A 16,581-nucleotide genomic window follows, 5' to 3' on the forward strand; every position below is an offset into this window, starting at 1 on the left:
ATTCAAATATGGCGGCCGTTGCGCTAGGCTCCGCCCCTGACTCCACCCCTTCGTGTGACGTCATCTGTGCACTTGGACACACAGGGAGATAGGGGACGACATGGGCCTGCGACGACCCTCTGTCGGCGCCGTTCCGTTGAACCCGGCGGTTGGAAAACGCAATCGATGCTCTGTAAAATATGGGACGGCGCGCGTGTAGCGCCGGGTCAATGACGGCCGACGAAAAACGGCGCGGCCGCGGCGGAGACGACGCGTCGGCCGCGGCGCTGCGGCACGTGGCCGGATTGATCAGCGCACACAAAGGACGGACGAGTGTCGGGATGAGACACGTGTCGTGATGGCTGCTCACTACACACACACAGCGGGCGGCGGGCCGGTCGGTCGAGGGCTGATATGGGGAGCAATCAAACAGCACTGCCAAGTCTGGCTAGAAGCTACATCGCAACGTCGATGTCATTCCTTTACATCCTGTGTGATAATTTTGATGGCACAAAACCAGTCGTTCCCTTTCGCGTCTTGTTTTCACTGTGATTCACTGTACCAGTGGCGGCGGAACACCTTCAATTAAAGGTAGTGTGCCAGCTTTCTTGGACCATATGGAGTTAATGACCCGGATAAGGAGAACCGGATTTTTAGAACTTATCCATACCTTCAAAACTTATGGAATCGTCTTAAATTCTTCAAATTTTGAGTACCCCAGTGCGAAATTCGCCCCGACGGGTTGTCGGTCGTACCCCAACCACATTTCACACCACTATGAACAATAAATGCACACACTAAAATCGCTATTACCGATAGGCTCATCCAATCAAGTTTCGATAAACCCGTTCATCATCATCTCCTGCGGTTTCGAACACGCTTGTTAGGTGGCTTCTGATGCTCGTCGAGGTCGGAATTTCCAAATACACGTGGTGCGTCGGGCCGCGCGCTCTGACTTCGGCCAAGAAAAATGCGTCAGCTGATCATTGTCATTTCTGCCACTTGCGTGTGGTGAAATGGGGTCATAACTTAAGAGACGGCTTTTTCATATCAATTATTTTACATAAAATCATATTTCAAACCACAAATTAATGTTCGACAGCCAAATTTAAGAAACAATACCAATACAGGCTTACAGTTTAAGGCTCGACATTGTGTTGTCTACGATTAGACAGCTGATAACTCATTCCCGTACGTCGTATGGTCGTAACACTATAATGACCTTTGCTTATTGTCACAAGTGCGCCGCATTCGCGATTGTTGCCCGACGCCTGTTTGCAGGTGAGCCCACTACAGTTGTTATACATATCTAAAAACCGATAAACTTTTAGGCGAAAAAGGCACTATTCCAGGCCCATTTTTGATTTTTTTTTGCGATATTAGGTAAAAACAGAAGCTTCTTATCCTAGGAAAAATAAAACGGGAAATCTTTCAAAGGTGGCACACTACCTTTAAGGGACGGGGGGGGGGGGGCACTGCCGACTTTTGGTCCCATTCTTTCCATGCAACGCCCATGGGGCCAATGTTAAAATGCCAAAATCAAAGGAGGGGGCACGGTGCCCCGGTGCCCCCTCCCCCCATTCCGCCGCCTATGCACTGTACGTACTTAACTTGTTTAAGATGTCGCTCGGTAACGGCGTATTTGCAGCCAATTGAGTGGTACTAGTGAAGTTTAATGATGCCTTATTCTTGCGATGGTTTTCAAAACGCTATCAATAGCCTGCAAGGTGTTACACTTGGTTAACTCACTCCTATACGGCAGGTCCCACACGGCGAGCCGTTGAACAATCCGCCGGCGACAGTGCCGGGATGGGTGGTCGCCCCGCGATGTAATAGTGACCGACCCATAGTGTACCGGTGACCGTCCCGCGATGTACCGGTGACCGCCCCACAGCGCTCTGACACCACCCCGTCCGCCGGCGATAGTGCCGCGATGGGTGACCGTCCCGCGATGTGCCGGTGACACCGCCCCACAGCGCTCTGACAGCACCCCGTCCGCCGTGTTTCAGTGACGATGACGTCTCAGCCGACCAACGAGTCGGAGCTGCAGCTGTACCGGGTGCTGCAGCACGCCAACCTGCTCAGCTACTATGACGTGTTTATCAGCCAAGGTAAGCGCCGCGGTACGTACCACACCATTTCCTATATACTATTTGTCTCTGTCGCTGCGCCGTACCCTCCCGTCGCCTGTTAAAACAGCGATCACTGCACCTGGAACACGTCCACAGCCGCTTCTGCACACCACCTGCACGACCTTACCTGATCCTGCCAAATGGTACCTGTCAAAAAGCATTTCCTGTCTGGATTTAACCCTCGCCGGACCTATTGGTTTTCTACATACGCGCCGGCCGAGGGGGGGGGGCGGGTACGACCCCCCCTCGCCGTTTCGCCCCTGGTGGAGCTAGCGCGTCGCGGAAAAAACGAGCGTGTGCGCCGTTACGAGACGCAGAGATTGGTACCCGATTTTAAGGTCCTAGGTCAACCGGTGACCTCTGAGGTCAGGTCAAGTGCCCCAGGGTACGGTTCAGTTTTTGGTGAATAACTTCGCAAAAAACGGCCGCAGAGCGCCCATTTTGGCCGCATCGTGTTCGCCTCGCTCAGGCGCGTCGAATGATATACTTTTTGTCCGGGTCAGGTCAACTTGGGGTGTTGACCTCAGGTCAAGGTCAGGTCAGCACCCCCAGGTCACGAAGTTGGTCGAAAGAGGTCATGTCGCATATCATTCGATTCGGCAGGCCTTCCTGAGTCCATTGGTGCCTTTCCCGACTCGCTAGCTCAATTTGATCAAGAGTTATTGACGAAAAACTAATTTGACCTTGATGACGTCATAAATGACGTCACGCAAGGTCAACATTGCAAAAGTGACGCATCTAACCTTGCAAGGAGTGCATCAAATCACGATTCTGTGTGCTTGAGATAGTTGGAGATCGTTCCCGGCGCCAGAATAGCAGTTTGAATTTTTCCCCATTGACTTATAATGGTGAGGTCACGAAAATGACCTGACCTCATATGACCTTTAGGAAAAATCCGAGATATACAAGTTGTGGGACTCATAATGGATACTAGATCCTGCAAGTTTCATTTCCCTGTGACATCTCCTCTGGCAGTGAGGGCGTTGCGAAGTTGCGACATCTGAAGACCGTGCAGAGGTTCACTTATGACGTCATAGGTCAGTGACCTGACCTGACCCAAAAATGCGGTTGGTGTCAAAAGATCCGGCTTGGATCAAAGGTCAGGTATGCCAAGTTTCAGCTCTCTATCGCCAGCGTGTTCGGAGCTATCGCGAAAAAACCCTATGGGGGGGGGGCGGCACCCGCCCCCCCCCCTCGGCCGGCGAGGGTTAAGGCAGCCAGATCGTCGGCTAACGGTTGAATTAGCGGGAATCGTACAAAATTTTTCCTTAAAAACTGCTGGCAATATTTTCCATAAGCATCAATAACATAATAAATCGTTTAAATAAACTGTTTAGCGTCGAAACGCAATTTGAGCTTCAACGTAAAAATCTACATTTAACAATAATGTCTTCGACTCGTATGTTGCCGTTGCCGTATTCAAACATTTCTTATTCGCACGTTTTATCTAACCGTATTCATTCTTCTACTCGTCGCTACCGCTCGTCATTGTGGGCATGTGAGACTTAATTGGCACAATATTTCGCTTCTAATAAATTTATCTACAGCATCTGATGGGTTGAGAGACATCGAAAGGACAATAAGCAATGTTATCTGTTAGACCGCAGTCCGCAAGGCATTTTGCTGACCATTGTCTGTATTTTTGTGTCGCTTGCTCATTGCTGCATGTTATAATAAATCAAAATACCTTCTCAGCCAAGCACTCAATAATGTACATTCTTAGATCTTCTACAGAAGGCAATCATTTTCAAGTTTGCATGATATGATATCTATCTGAATCTGGTTCACCTCTGCCAGAATCTGACTTGAGTCGTTATAGTAACGTTACTAACGTCTCTGCGCTAGTGGCATAGGGGACACTGGCTGTTGTGATGCGTACTGTTGTCTGTTGTCACCCTCGCTGTATGACGATGGGCTGTGATGGCAGGTGACTCCTGTGACGGTGACGTCATTCTCTCTGTGTGTGACGTCAGGCGGTGATGACGTGCAGCAGCTCTGTGAGGCCGGCGAGGAGGAGTTTCTCGAGATCATGGCGCTGGTCGGCATGGCGTCCAAGCCGCTGCACGTGCGCCGCCTGCAGAAGGCGCTCCAGGAGTGGGTCAGCTCGCCAGGTCAGTGGCGCCCCGTGGGACCGGGGACGGTGCCCCCGGCCAAACCGACCCGCCCCGGTACCTACTGCAGTCCCCGGCCGGGCCGGCCGCCGCCGACGGAGCGGCACTGCGGCACAGTCTACATTCAGGCGTTTAACTACTACTGCCATCTAGCGGTGAAAATATCGGCCGTGATCTGCGTACCGTAACGTGAATAGTCGAGCCTCACCCAGTGTATGGATACTGTGAATTAGGATATCACTGTCTTTTCTCTCCCGTGTTTTTAATCCCGGCACACTGCGGTTACCAATGCTTATGCCGACTCAACTCAAAGTCACAGTCACAGACGTTGACGGCATGCCAATGCTGAGACCGTACCTACTGATTTGACATCGAATCTGAATCCTCTTTCGATAAGGTTATGCACCTGGTTCTGTTTTTACGCTATAGGTGATAGGTATGTAGGAAAGCAGTACTATCAAAAAAGCATTTCTGGCTTTTTTTTTCATTTACGTTGAATGCCGAATGTGTACCAGGCATAGATAGTCAGGTAGGTATGTTCACTGCATTTCAGCTAACGTATAAAAAACTACTGCACCGTTTTGAGTCTTCGCTGACACACTGACACAAATCGCGCTGGTCACAAAAACAGGGCTTTCAGTGCACTGAAGACACAATAGCCAATATAATAATGGACTGCAAAAACGCGAGTCGCCAGGTCAACTGAAATGCGCTCAGAAGACGCTGTAACGTCGCGGAGGCAGACATACGAGTGCATTAGAGCCATAGAGCCGACATACCGTCCTATACATTTCATGGAGAAGATGTCGTTCTACTCGTTCTATTTGCCCCCGTTTAACTTCTTACATTAGTCACTTACTTACTGCCTACTGCAAGCTTTGTTCGTGTTAAATTAACCATAGCAATGCTCCCAACTAGTAACTGGAGGCAAATGCTTGGAGGCCTTCCTCCATCCTATCGTTGATGGCGTTCGCTAATAGGCATCAGCAGGCAGTCAGCACGTTATGAAACGTCATGTGCCTAAAAAAAGGAAATATCTGACAGAGAAAGCCGCGGTCCTGACTGGTACGACAAATAGTCACGGTCAGCAGGACAGCTACGTCCACTGTTAACTGAAAACCAGTGAGCGCAGCTGGTGATCCATTCGGCTGGAACGCCGCGGCTGACGGGGTACCGGTGAGGCTGACTGAACGAGGGCGGCCGCCGGGCCGAGGGTATGTCGAGCGGTGGACGTCAGTCGCTGAGCAGTGGACGTCAGTCGCCGGACGGTGAACGTCGGTCGCTGAGCAGTGGACGTCAGTCGCTGGACGGTGAACGTCGGTCGCTGAGCAGTGGACGTCAGTCGCTGAGCAGTGAACGTCAGTCGCCGGACGGTGAACGTCGATCGCTGAGCAGTGGACGTCAGTCGCTGAACAGTGGACGTCGGTCGCCGGGCAGTGGACGTCAGTCGCCGGACGGTGAACGTCGGTCGCTGAGCGGTGAACGTCAGTCGCCGGACGGTGAATGTCAGTCGCTGAGCGGTGGACGTCAGTCGCTGAGCAGTAGACGTCAGTCGCCGGACGGTGAACGTCAGTCGCTGAGCAGTGGACGTCAGTCGCCGGACGGTGAACGTCGGTCGCTGAGCAGTGGACGCCAGTCGTCGGGCGGTCGGCTGTGCCGCTGTCCAGACCAGCGGCCATCAGTCCGTTTTTGTCACCTGCGCGCCGCAAGGAGTCGAAGCATTCTGTTTTTGCGGTCCGTTCAGCGTCATATTACCTTGATAAGCGATGTCGCAAGAAAGCAACGGAAGCTTGCGAATTGCAGCGAGCGCTGGACAAAGACCGAGTCGATAAAAACGTCGCAGAGTCTTCTAAATGAAGACAATTGCTCTCTGATCGCAATGTGCACAGCGCAGTGTTTACGGCGAGAGGGACTGCAACATTTTCTAACGGTCAGAGCAAAATGTAACTGTGGCAAAGCCTATATATGTGCGATTTTTTTTTGGGGGGGGGGGATAAATGTCATATTTTTTAATACAAAATTTGATACAGCGACATAGGTGGAGTGAGATGGTTTGTTGCACGTGCACGGAGGGGAGGAGAGGAGCAGATGCAGAGTGCCAGGACGGATGGGTGATCGATTCTGTATGAAACTGGTCGAGGTGGTCGTATTTCGATCAGTTGGTGCGTAATACTTACACTACATAAGTCTACTTACACTATACTTATGCTTATACTTACCTAAATAAACAAGATCGCATACCCTCGAGTAACCCTCGCTTAGGCAACCCTTTTAGACCACATTCGGCCGATGCTCCCACACTGCTCGTCATCTGTAGCCCCTGTACCGACGTGCCGCTGCTCCGTTGCAGGCAAGTTCCACGTGCCGCTGCTGCCGGTGCCGACCGCCGGGTTCCTGCCGGCCGGCCGCGCCCTGGTGGGCCAGCTGGGCGGCCTGCCGCCGGCGCCGGCCGTGTCGGCCGCGCCGCTGCCCGTCACCGTGACGGCGGCGCCCGTCACGGCCAGTCCCGTGCAGCCGCCGGTGCGGGCGCCGTCGGCGCCGGCGGCCCCGGCCGCGCGCAGCACGCCGCCGGCAGCGGCCAGCCCCACACCGAGCCTGGGCCGCGACCGGGACAGTCTGCCGTCACCGTCACACTCCCAGGTGAGTCCACACACTGACAGGTGAACCGGCGTATTCACTACCGTGTAAGCCGCCGCAGAGTGTACCAGGAAGTTTGGATTCTCATGCAGAAGCTGAAGCAGTTAATGTCGATATAGGCGCTGGCGCTGTACCGGTTCGGGACTCGTTCGTCAGCGCCCTGACCTGCCCTCCTGCGCCCGCAGAGCAGCCGCGAGCCGTGGCCGAGCCGGTCCGGGCCCGGTGAGGAGAGCTCCGGCGGCGGCGGCGGCGAGCAGTACCCCACGTCGAGCTCGCCGCTGCAGCTGACACCGACGCTGCGCGCCTCGCAGATCCGCCGGCTGGCCGACACCGCGCTGGCCATCGCCAAAACGCTGCCCGACTTCGAGCCGCGCCAGCAGCACAGCAGCAAACGCAAGGCCTGCAAGGAGCTGGAGGCGAGTAGCCGGCCGCCGCTGCCGGCTCCGTCCCGGCGCGGCGCTTTGTCTCACGCATCCTGCTATCCTGTCATTCTAGTCGGTCGGACGACCGCTTTTTACGCCCTGTTTGCGCCGGTTTTTATCCATTTGCATGTGTAACCTCGGTTTTTACCGGCATCTGACCAGTCTGGTTTTGCTGGCCGATAATAACATTTTTAGCTGCAATGATTAGTGGGTGGTGCTCGACAGACGCGGAAGGGTTACATTCAAGGACAAAGCCGTAACGAAGTACGGCCTGCTACCTCCCGGTGCCATCGTTAGGGTGACCTGTATTCGGAAGCGGGGCCGTGGCTCACATTAGCCGCTGACCAGAGCCTGTTCTCGTGCCGCAGGGAGCGGCCATTCTCGTGTTTGCGGTCTGTCTCGCTCGTCACCGTGCTAATCCTTCATCGCCACTCCGTCCAGACATTGTTTGCATTCCCGTTTTATGTGACGTCATCGGCGTCCATCAGACGCTGTCTAACACCACTTTTACGACCGTTTGTGACACTAAACGGCTACGGTCTCCAGGAATCCACTCCGTGCCGGTAGACGGGTGACACGGGCGGGATGGTCGGACACGCGCGGGCCGTGACTCGGACGGAGAGGGGCCGTGACTCGGGCGGAGAGGGGCCGTGACTCGGGCGGCGGGGGGCCGTGACGCTTGTCTGACAGTAACGGGCAGACGTCTCGCCTGCAGTACGTGGTCGGAATGGACCCGGACGACCCGAAGCGGATGGACAAGATCCGCGAGTACGCCGCCATCTACGGCAGGTTCGACTGCAAACGGAAGGCCGAGAAACCCCTCACCCTGCACGAGGTACGCGGAACCAGGGTATATAGAACGTCCGCGGAACTGCTGTAGAAGAACCCGACTTTTACCGAAGTGCTGCTCCGAGTCTCTGTGGCCTATTGGATATGCGACTGTGATAGGTGATAAATGTCGCTCGCCTGTCTGCCACTGACCGCCCTGTCTGTCTGTCTGTGTGTGTGGTAGGTGTCTGTGAACGAGGCGGCGGCGCAGATTTGTCTGCACGTCCCGGCGCTGCTCACCCGGCGTGACGAGCTGTTCCCGCTGGCCAGACAGGTGGTGCGCAACTCGGGCTACCAGTACTCCAAGGGCCACTCCAGGTCAGTAGATGTGCCACTCCACGTCAGGAGTTATTCCTCGGGTCACTCCAGGTCAGTCAGAGGGCCACTCGGGGTCAGTTAGTCAGGCCAGGTTAGTGGCTGCCTACTGCTTACTTCGAGGACAGGCACCAATGCTTTTTATTATTTTTTTTTTTCAGGACGAGATAAGGCAAGCATTTAATAGCTAGGCTGGGGCTAATAAGGGTCAGAGCCTCTGTATTTTTTTTCTTCGATGAAAGGCCAGCATCATCCACCCATTGCTGCAGGCGAGGCATCGTACTAACGCAGTGAAGTGTAGATTGTTGTGACTTTGACGTCTCCATCACCTCGGCAACAACGCTTTGAGTCTGTTCTTAACTGCCGCCAGCCAATATAGCCGCTGAAGACGTAATTAAATATCACCGACTTTTCAGCATTACCTTCATCTTGTTTTTATTCTCCAGAGGAACAGAAAAACATCTTTAGGGGACAAAAACTCGTAAATGTAGATCAGTTAGCGTGATCGCGTTTCGCGGATCGATCGCCGTTATAAATAATTAAATCAGCACAGCGCTGCAGTTTTTGTCAAACACCAGAGCGCGCTTCTCTTTGTAGCGTCCTTGCTATAGTGCTATAGTGCTATAATGCTCGCCTTCCCTAGGAGTGCCGGTGTGCCGACATTGCCTCTACGGCTGACGCTGGGACTATATATGTGCTGTGTAGGTCTGTGACTGTCTGACTGTGCCGTGCAGGTCCCAGGGCGCCCAGTGCTACTCTCCGCGCGACCTGCGGCTCATGGACGAGGGCAGCGGAGGAAAGAGGATGCGACTCGACTCTGACTCGCCGCCGGACCCGAACGGCGATCCCTCCTGGAGGGGGCGGCAGGTACGGCGGGAGGGAGGGAGAGCGGCAGGTGGGACTGGAGGGGCGGCAGGCGGGACTGGAGGGGGCGGCAGGTGGGACTGGAGGGGCGGCAGGTGGGACTAGAGGGGCGGCATGTGGGACTGGAGGGGCGGCAGGTGGGACTGGAGGGGCGGCAGGTGGGAGAGCGGCAGGTGGGACTGGAGGAGGCGGTATGTAGGACTGCCGACTGGAGGGAGCGACAGTGGGACTGGAGGGGCGGCAGGAATCCCTCCTTCTGGAGGAGATCGGGTTGAACTGATAGCTTACTCCTGCTGATAAAGGTAGGTGAGTCATTCAAAGTTGCTCTGCTTGAAGAGACTCAAGACGATGGGAAGGTAAATGATAATAATAACATGCTTATGTATGGAAAATGATAGTCCTCAGGGAATCAGGTGGCTAATTCAGCAACTTGAGATATACTTATACCTTTGTGGTATGACTTTTAGAAAGAGATGGCAGCCTCTGATGCCTTATCCATTGATATAAAGGCGAGAATGCAACGCTGATATAGGTAGGATCTTGGATCTTGGAGCGTGGATCTTGAAGCTGACTGCTGGCACAGAGTTCACAAAACCTTCCCGTCCGCACAGGACCGTCTGGAGCAGATAGCTGACGAGCTGCGCCAGCTCCAGGAGCGGGGAGACCAGTTGCGGCAGCTGCAAGAGCGCGGCGACGAGGGCGCGCCTGCCGACGGAGAGCGGCCGGCCGGCGAGGGCGAGGGCGAGGGCGAGGGTGGCTCGCTGCAGCAGCAGATCGCGGGCCTGGAGCGGCAGCAGCAGCAGCTGCGCTCCGAGCAGACCGAGCTCGTGCAGGAGAGCAAACAGTGAGTACCGGGCGGCTGAGCGCTGCCGTCTCAGCCGGTGGAGCGGGCACATCACCTGTTGGCACACCCACGGACTTAGCTCGGCCAGAAGGGTTCACTCGACTCGCGGTTTACCGCATTACTTCTGACAACTTTGCCTGGCCTAAAATGTGCTTTTGAACAACATCTCCGTGTAAAACAAAAATCAGTGTTTTTAATCCTCTCCTGCGTCAAAGGTATCGATTTCATGCTTGCTTTCCCAACATCGGCGAACCTGGCGCCGGAGGTGATGGCAAAAAATGTGGGTATTGAAGGACTTGTGTTGCAGCCCAAAGCGAGATACTGAGCAACCACGACGAGCTAGTTTCATTGAACCCCGTCACTGAAGAAGCGGGTAACTGGGGCAAAAGCAGGCAGCGGCCGGCCGCGGCACAGTTTCTGTTTTGTCGGCACGCTCCGGCAGTCTCATTCACGACTCGTGTTATTGGTTGTAGCCGATGCGGCTGACAAGCTAGGTCGGTCAGTTCAGCAGGAAACGGAGCCCGACAAAACAGCGCTCCGCTTTTCACAGTCGGGGTTCCACAGCTGGGAACTTAAAGGGACAAACACAGTTCCTTCTATAACACAAATACCAACACTTGAGCATCAACTCATTACAATGCACACGATGATGCATTAGCCGTCTGGCACGAGTGTTGACAATGGTCGGTTTCTTTTGCGTCCTGCCACTGTAGGTGCCGCCACAAATGGCCAGGGAAGTCCCGGCCGTTTTTCCGGCCGCGGCGGCGGCGGCGCTCCCGTTTCGTTTCGTTCTCTGCAACGGGTCGATATTTGGGCCGTTACCCGGCGGCGGCGGCGGCGGCGGCGGCGGAGGGAGGAGGGCGGCTGCAGCGCCGCCGGCCGCGATCAATAGGCCCGCTCTGCCCGGCCCGTGCGGCGCCTGCAGTGCGCCGGGGCCGGGCACCGACCGGGCCGAGCGAGCCCCACCGGCCGGGCGCCGGCAGCCGACCCCGGCCCTGCTCCGAACTGGCGCCTTCCTGATCAGCTGCAGCGAAAACCACAGCGGCGCACTAATTCGGTCGAATCTATCGGTTACCCGGCACCCTCTATCATTGTCGGTTGATTGTACTAGCTATTGTTGGTTTGCAATTAGGCATTTGTTTTCGAGGTAGCGTGGGACTCCGGTTTGGCGGAGACCATCAAAGGGAGTGCCAGGCAACTAGCGAAAGGAAGCCTGCCCAATCTGAGATTGCCATCACATCTAAAAGAGCTCCTAGCTTAGTCACCAAGCCACCTTTACCACATCCATATCCTCTCAGCTTCGCCAAATCTGATGTTACAGTCGCCGTTCCCAGGGTAGCGTTTGGGTGCGGCGCTTATTGGCCAGCCAGTTCCACGAAATGCCGACAAAAATACAATGCAAACCCTTGCACATTTTTGTCTGCAGCTCGTTATTTTCACAACTGGCTGCAGAAAAGCGGCTGACCGAAAGTCCGGGAAAAGTGCGGCCTACCAGAGGCCGGCGCCGGGGAGCGAGGACCGACCGAGCCGCAACAATGGCAGTCGGTCGTCCCGGCAACAGGACGACGAAAAAACGACAAAAATAACGCCAGTCTGAAACACAGTGAACTTCGATGGTGCAGCCGCAGGAAAGAATCGGTCGTTGGCTATGCGAAAATAAGGGTGCATAGGGATTCCCGGGTTGAACTTTGGCGATACAGTTTAAACATCTGTGCAAAGACAGGAAAACAAGTAAAACTTATATTTTTACTGTTTACAGGAAAACCTTGACCAGTCTTGAAATAGTTTCCTCTCGACTAACTACCTTCACGGCTTCTTTGTTCAATATCGGCACCCACCAGTAAAACAGACTTTTCACTCTGGTCCCTGTATATGATCGAACATTCGCTTTTTTCCGCTTCGTGCATTCTATCCTCTTGATGTCCATACACTTCCCTGTGTGCTCACTGCTCACGCCTCTCGTCTGTTCTCGCATCTCTCATTCTGTACTATTACGAGGCACACCTCTCGCTACATGTGCCCACCGCCGCTCTCTGTGAGTTGACCACCACCGGCCGGCCGTTTTTCCAATGGTCCGTTTTTGCCAGCGGTCGTGCAGAGCAGTGAGCGGTGAACAGAGAGCCGAAGGTGCACCAAAAACGCCACCGACCGCCGGCTGTCTCTGCGGCCGGCCGCCACGACAGCCGGCGTCCGAGTTCTTTGGACGGCCGTGTGGCTTCCCGCCTCTTAGTTTGAATTCTTCTTTGTGGACGAAGCGAACACAGGCGGACTTATGTTGCTTCCCTCTGTTTCAGGTCCTTCAAGAACTGTCTTGAAATCTATGACGACGATTCCCAGTACTCGTTGAGCAGTGCAGCCTCACCGCAGGTAAGACGAAATGTGTAATAGGTACAACACAATGGTTAAAACTGTAGCAGGAATGCTTCTTTGTTGGTTTCTTTGGTTTTCTGGAATTGCAGTCACATCATTACATTTCACACAAAAAAAATCAACACTTCTGGGAAAACGTTAATATTCGATAATACCTATATATTTAATTATTTAGACACAACGGAAGACCCTGAATTTAGATAGGAAGGGCCTTCGTTCATGTGTGCCAGTCAGTTCAGTGACATCATCAGTGCTATATTACGCCCCGTCAGTGCGTGTGACGCCAGTTCCCGGTGATCGGCAGGGCCCGGCCGGCGACAGCTCCAGGGAGGGCGACCCGATCCGAGCCGAGGGCACCCGGGAGGCAGACGCGGCGCGGCTCGACACCTCTGACCGGCGGCTCACCAAAAAGGTACGCCCATACCAGACCTGGCGGCCGGGCCCGAATCATTTCTGAGCATCCCCCGACTGTCAAACAGTTGTGTAGAAGGTTCGCTTACCAGCTCTTGGCGTCCATGAACTGATATCTTGTATGCTGACAAGACTTCCTTTCCCACCTGGACTGTTATCTTGTTCATACTTGTTTGGGAGGGAAGCTGCTTCACAATTAGCATGTAGGTAATTAGTTTGGATGAAGGATGGAGCAAGTCGAAATTCGGAAACAATTCGTTTCAATAAAAAAACGTTACATCAGTAGAGCGCGTCATATCTCGCACCTCTGCCGTATTGCCACCTCCTGCCGCTGTCTCCGGAGCGGGCGACCGCCGGCTGACGCCCCGCTGACGTTGCCGGTCCGTTCCCGTCCGTCTGTCTGTCACCTGTAGCTGGTGCAGGAGACGCTAGTGGACGAGGGGTTGCGGGTAGTGAGGGGCCTGGTGAGCCACGGCCCGCCCACCTCCGGCGGCGCGCACACCTTCTTCCCGGAGCACAAGGTACGGCCCCGCCCCGCGGCTGGCTGTCGCCCGCTCATGCACGCGCGCTAGTGCATGGTACACAGCGCCCATCGATGTCGCCACTCAGCGCATCCCCCTAGAGTTCAAATCACATCGTACCGCATCGTCCTCGCGTGGAAGCAACACATACTGATAGTGCAATTAGCAAATAGTGTGCTTTTAATTAGAGTCGCAGGGTGGTTGGTCACAGGAAGCCGCACTTCTTTGCAGTAATCAGAGCCCTCTACAACAAGGTTCCATCCGCCGTCTACGTATCAAATGGAGGAGAAAAGGAAACATCATAAAGAAAGACAAGGAAAACCCATGCCTTAAAAATTGTTGAGATAATCTAGCTACAAAGCCGACCTCAAATCGATTCACCTCAACACCTACTGTAAATATGCCGAAAACCGGACCACTGCACTGAGATGAATAAATGATGTGCTTCGAACAAACGACCAGGTAGCTGCTGACTACATACAGCTGAATGATATTAGCCCTATGTAGTCTGTATGGTTCTATGTGTTCAGTGCACTCCACATATCACCCGCAGCTGAGGAGCGAGGATGCATGAAATCTGTGTCTGTGAAGTTACCGAACGATTGTTGGTTGCCACTCGGCACAGTCGCGTTATATGTAGATTGATGTGCACCGTTTAGTTCTACGTTACATCTATGCTATGTGTGTAGCTTTCTGGATGTTGTTCTATGTTCATAAGTGCTGTCATGCGATGTTACATGTATATAATTTGGTGTGAGTGAGTGAGTGAGTGAGTGAGTGAGATGATCACCGCCTATGGTGCCTACGACCTCCGCCTATGGTACCAATGAGCGCCGGCTGTCGTGTCTGACTGGTGTCCGTCGGCCGGCAGGTGATCGCTTCGGCCGCCGGCACCATCATCGCCGTGGCCAACCCGGCGCTCTCTATGTCGCAGCTGTCGCAGCCGGGCCCGCTGGCGGCCAGAGTGAAGACGGAGCCCGGCCCGCGGGTCAAGGTCGAGCCGGCCGGGTCACCGCCAGCGGCCAACGGTCGGCGGCCGGCCGACTGAGCGCCGCCGCACCGCGCCGCCCGCCCATTGTGATATAGTGCTGGAGGGCTCCGAGAGGCGGCGGCCACTGCCGGGCCGCTGCACGGCCGCCGAGGAGGCGACCGGCCGCTCCCTTTCAATCTCTTTGTATACCGTTTTGCACAGCTTCATATTACCCCACAGGGGCATATTTTCGATGTATGTGTATGTACCTACTCCGGCCGGGTGCGGCGTCTGGCCCTAAACGCAACTCGCCACCTGAACTTGGTCCAACTGACACACGTTGTAAACGTGACGGTCCCGGAGAACGTCTCCGCGACCGCGGGGAGAGCTTAGACGGCCGCCTATCCAATAGACCGCAGCGTGCGTGGCACCGGGCGGGGCCGCTGATCTGGGCTCATTGGACGGACTGGGGTTACCCCCGGCTCCAGTCGCGGCGCGTCTGTTTCGTCAGACATTTTGGCGCCTCCTCGTACTTTATAAAATGTCACGTAGCCCAAGGCCAATACGCCAAACCTACCGTGGCTTCCAAAGTTACGCTAAAATAGCACAGCAACACATCTGAACGCTCCTCCTGCTGTCGTGACTCCGCCCTAAAGTTATGAAAACCAAAACAGATAGTTTTGCCACAATAGATGAAACATAGTTTCACCATAGGATAAAGGTTATCCTTCGTGAGCATTTCACGCGTCAAGTAGCCCCCGAGTTTGGACCTCACGGGCCGATTATTGGGGCGCGGTCTCTAAGACAAAGTAGCACTAGCAGTTCGCTGACCTCCAAGGCACCAGCTTACAGAACCCTCGCTCCGCCGTATGCACTCAGTGCAATCAAAACCGCTGGGCCCGAGGCCAACCCTTTGCCTTCTGGCAGGATGGCAGGATGGCCCTTCTGCCAGGGCCATTCCGCCCCAAAGACAGAATAGGCATGCAGGTCTACTGGAGTTTAACTCCCCCATAATTTACAACATGATGCGCACCGAATATCAACTTTACTCCCATGGTTACTATATGAAGCAGAACTTCACAATGGTGATGACAACCTCGAACTAGCCCATGTTTAATTACTGAGTGTTTGTGTCTCACTTACTCTGAAGACATGCCGAAAATCTCAGTTGCAAAAGTTGTCATTCAGATAGAAGGCTATCAGAGCACAGGACTGTTATCGAGTCGAACAGTCGACTCCAGTGCTAAACTCCAAGAACCAACAGGCCCAACAGCCTACAATGCGAAGCTCTAAGCTTCATTGGGGTTACCACAGGGTCACTAGAATACAGGACCACTCTATTACAGCTTACAGAACCAGTGAACATTGAACGTAAATTGGATATCGGTTCTGCACTCTGAGCGGACGAATTTGTCTGTCTGGTCTGTGTTGGAATCATGCGACTGCCTGGACCTCCGGTTGATCTGCCGTGTGCTGGATGGATCTGGAGTTGTGGGTTGCGTCGTTATATCAGTGTCTAAATCAAAACGTGTCGGCGCGCGTCGCTCGGTCGATAGATGTAGTGTCGCCCGGCCCGCCGGCTCTCGTGTCTCGCTGTGTCTGTGTTCACTGTGCATCGTGTCGGGGTATGAGAGAGTGGCCCGGTGACCCGTCCTGGACCCAGTCCTGCGCTCCGGTCAGCCGCCAAAGCCTGTCAGGTGTTTAACGTCGCAATTTTCGATTAGTCGAAAGCAAGATAGTTGTTTTTCGTCCGGGAAAATTCACTGGCGGCTGGCGCGACTTATCAGTCCAGGGCGCGGGCCGATGGGCCGACGGGTTCACCGCGGCCACCCCGATCCGCAAAGGGGCCAGCAGTGGACCCATTTGTCCCCTGTCACGCACGGTATTTATTTGCATTCCATCCGAAGCGTTCATGTTGTGTGTGCCAATTGCGCCTGGCGGTCGGCCCGGCAATCTGTGGTTCTTGATGCCGCCGCTGCGTGTCGCTGTCGGCGACACTTCCATTGCCATCCCGCGTGCACCCTGTTTGGAGCCGACTCGACAAATACAGGCGATCGGCGCGACTGTACCGACGCGTTTGCGGATGGTTCGTCGCGGGGGAAGGAAGACAGACAGAGGACTGTCTATATCAGGAGGAACTGTCTGTGTCAGACGGAGGAGCTGTCTGTATCACACGG

At 54.5% G+C, this 16,581-nt stretch overlaps 1 protein-coding gene across 9 annotated transcripts in view; it reads left to right on the top strand.

Annotated features, from left to right (window-relative positions):
- LOC122365806 (NGFI-A-binding protein homolog) overlaps nt 1-16,472 on the top strand; it is a 39,949-nt gene extending 23,477 nt beyond the window's left edge. For 3 of the 9 annotated variants that reach the window (XM_043337355.1, XM_043337349.1, XM_043337353.1), the window contains exons 2-13: nt 1,989-2,102; nt 4,085-4,222; nt 6,573-6,862; nt 7,045-7,275; nt 7,982-8,116; nt 8,294-8,427; nt 9,159-9,291; nt 9,900-10,132; nt 12,427-12,499; nt 12,807-12,914; nt 13,327-13,434; nt 14,306-16,472. In XM_043337355.1, the coding sequence (XP_043193290.1) occupies nt 1,994-2,102; nt 4,085-4,222; nt 6,573-6,862; nt 7,045-7,275; nt 7,982-8,116; nt 8,294-8,427; nt 9,159-9,291; nt 9,900-10,132; nt 12,427-12,499; nt 12,807-12,914; nt 13,327-13,434; nt 14,306-14,482 (1,869 nt within the window). In that variant the 5' untranslated portion in view covers nt 1,989-1,993 and the 3' untranslated portion in view covers nt 14,483-16,472. The remainder of the gene's footprint in view (nt 1-1,988; nt 2,103-4,084; nt 4,223-6,572; nt 6,863-7,044; nt 7,276-7,981; nt 8,117-8,293; nt 8,428-9,158; nt 9,292-9,899; nt 10,133-12,426; nt 12,500-12,806; nt 12,915-13,326; nt 13,435-14,305) is intronic. The other 6 variants (XM_043337356.1, XM_043337350.1, XM_043337354.1 and 3 more) reach the window with 4 other exon arrangements.
- Nucleotides 16,473-16,581: the final 109 nt, after the last annotated feature.

The sequence above is a fragment of the Amphibalanus amphitrite genome, unplaced genomic scaffold (assembly GCF_019059575.1).
Source record: "Amphibalanus amphitrite isolate SeventyFive unplaced genomic scaffold, NRLGWU_Aamphi_draft 000764F_arrow, whole genome shotgun sequence".
In the NCBI taxonomy this organism is placed as follows: domain Eukaryota; kingdom Metazoa; phylum Arthropoda; class Thecostraca; order Balanomorpha; family Balanidae; genus Amphibalanus; species Amphibalanus amphitrite.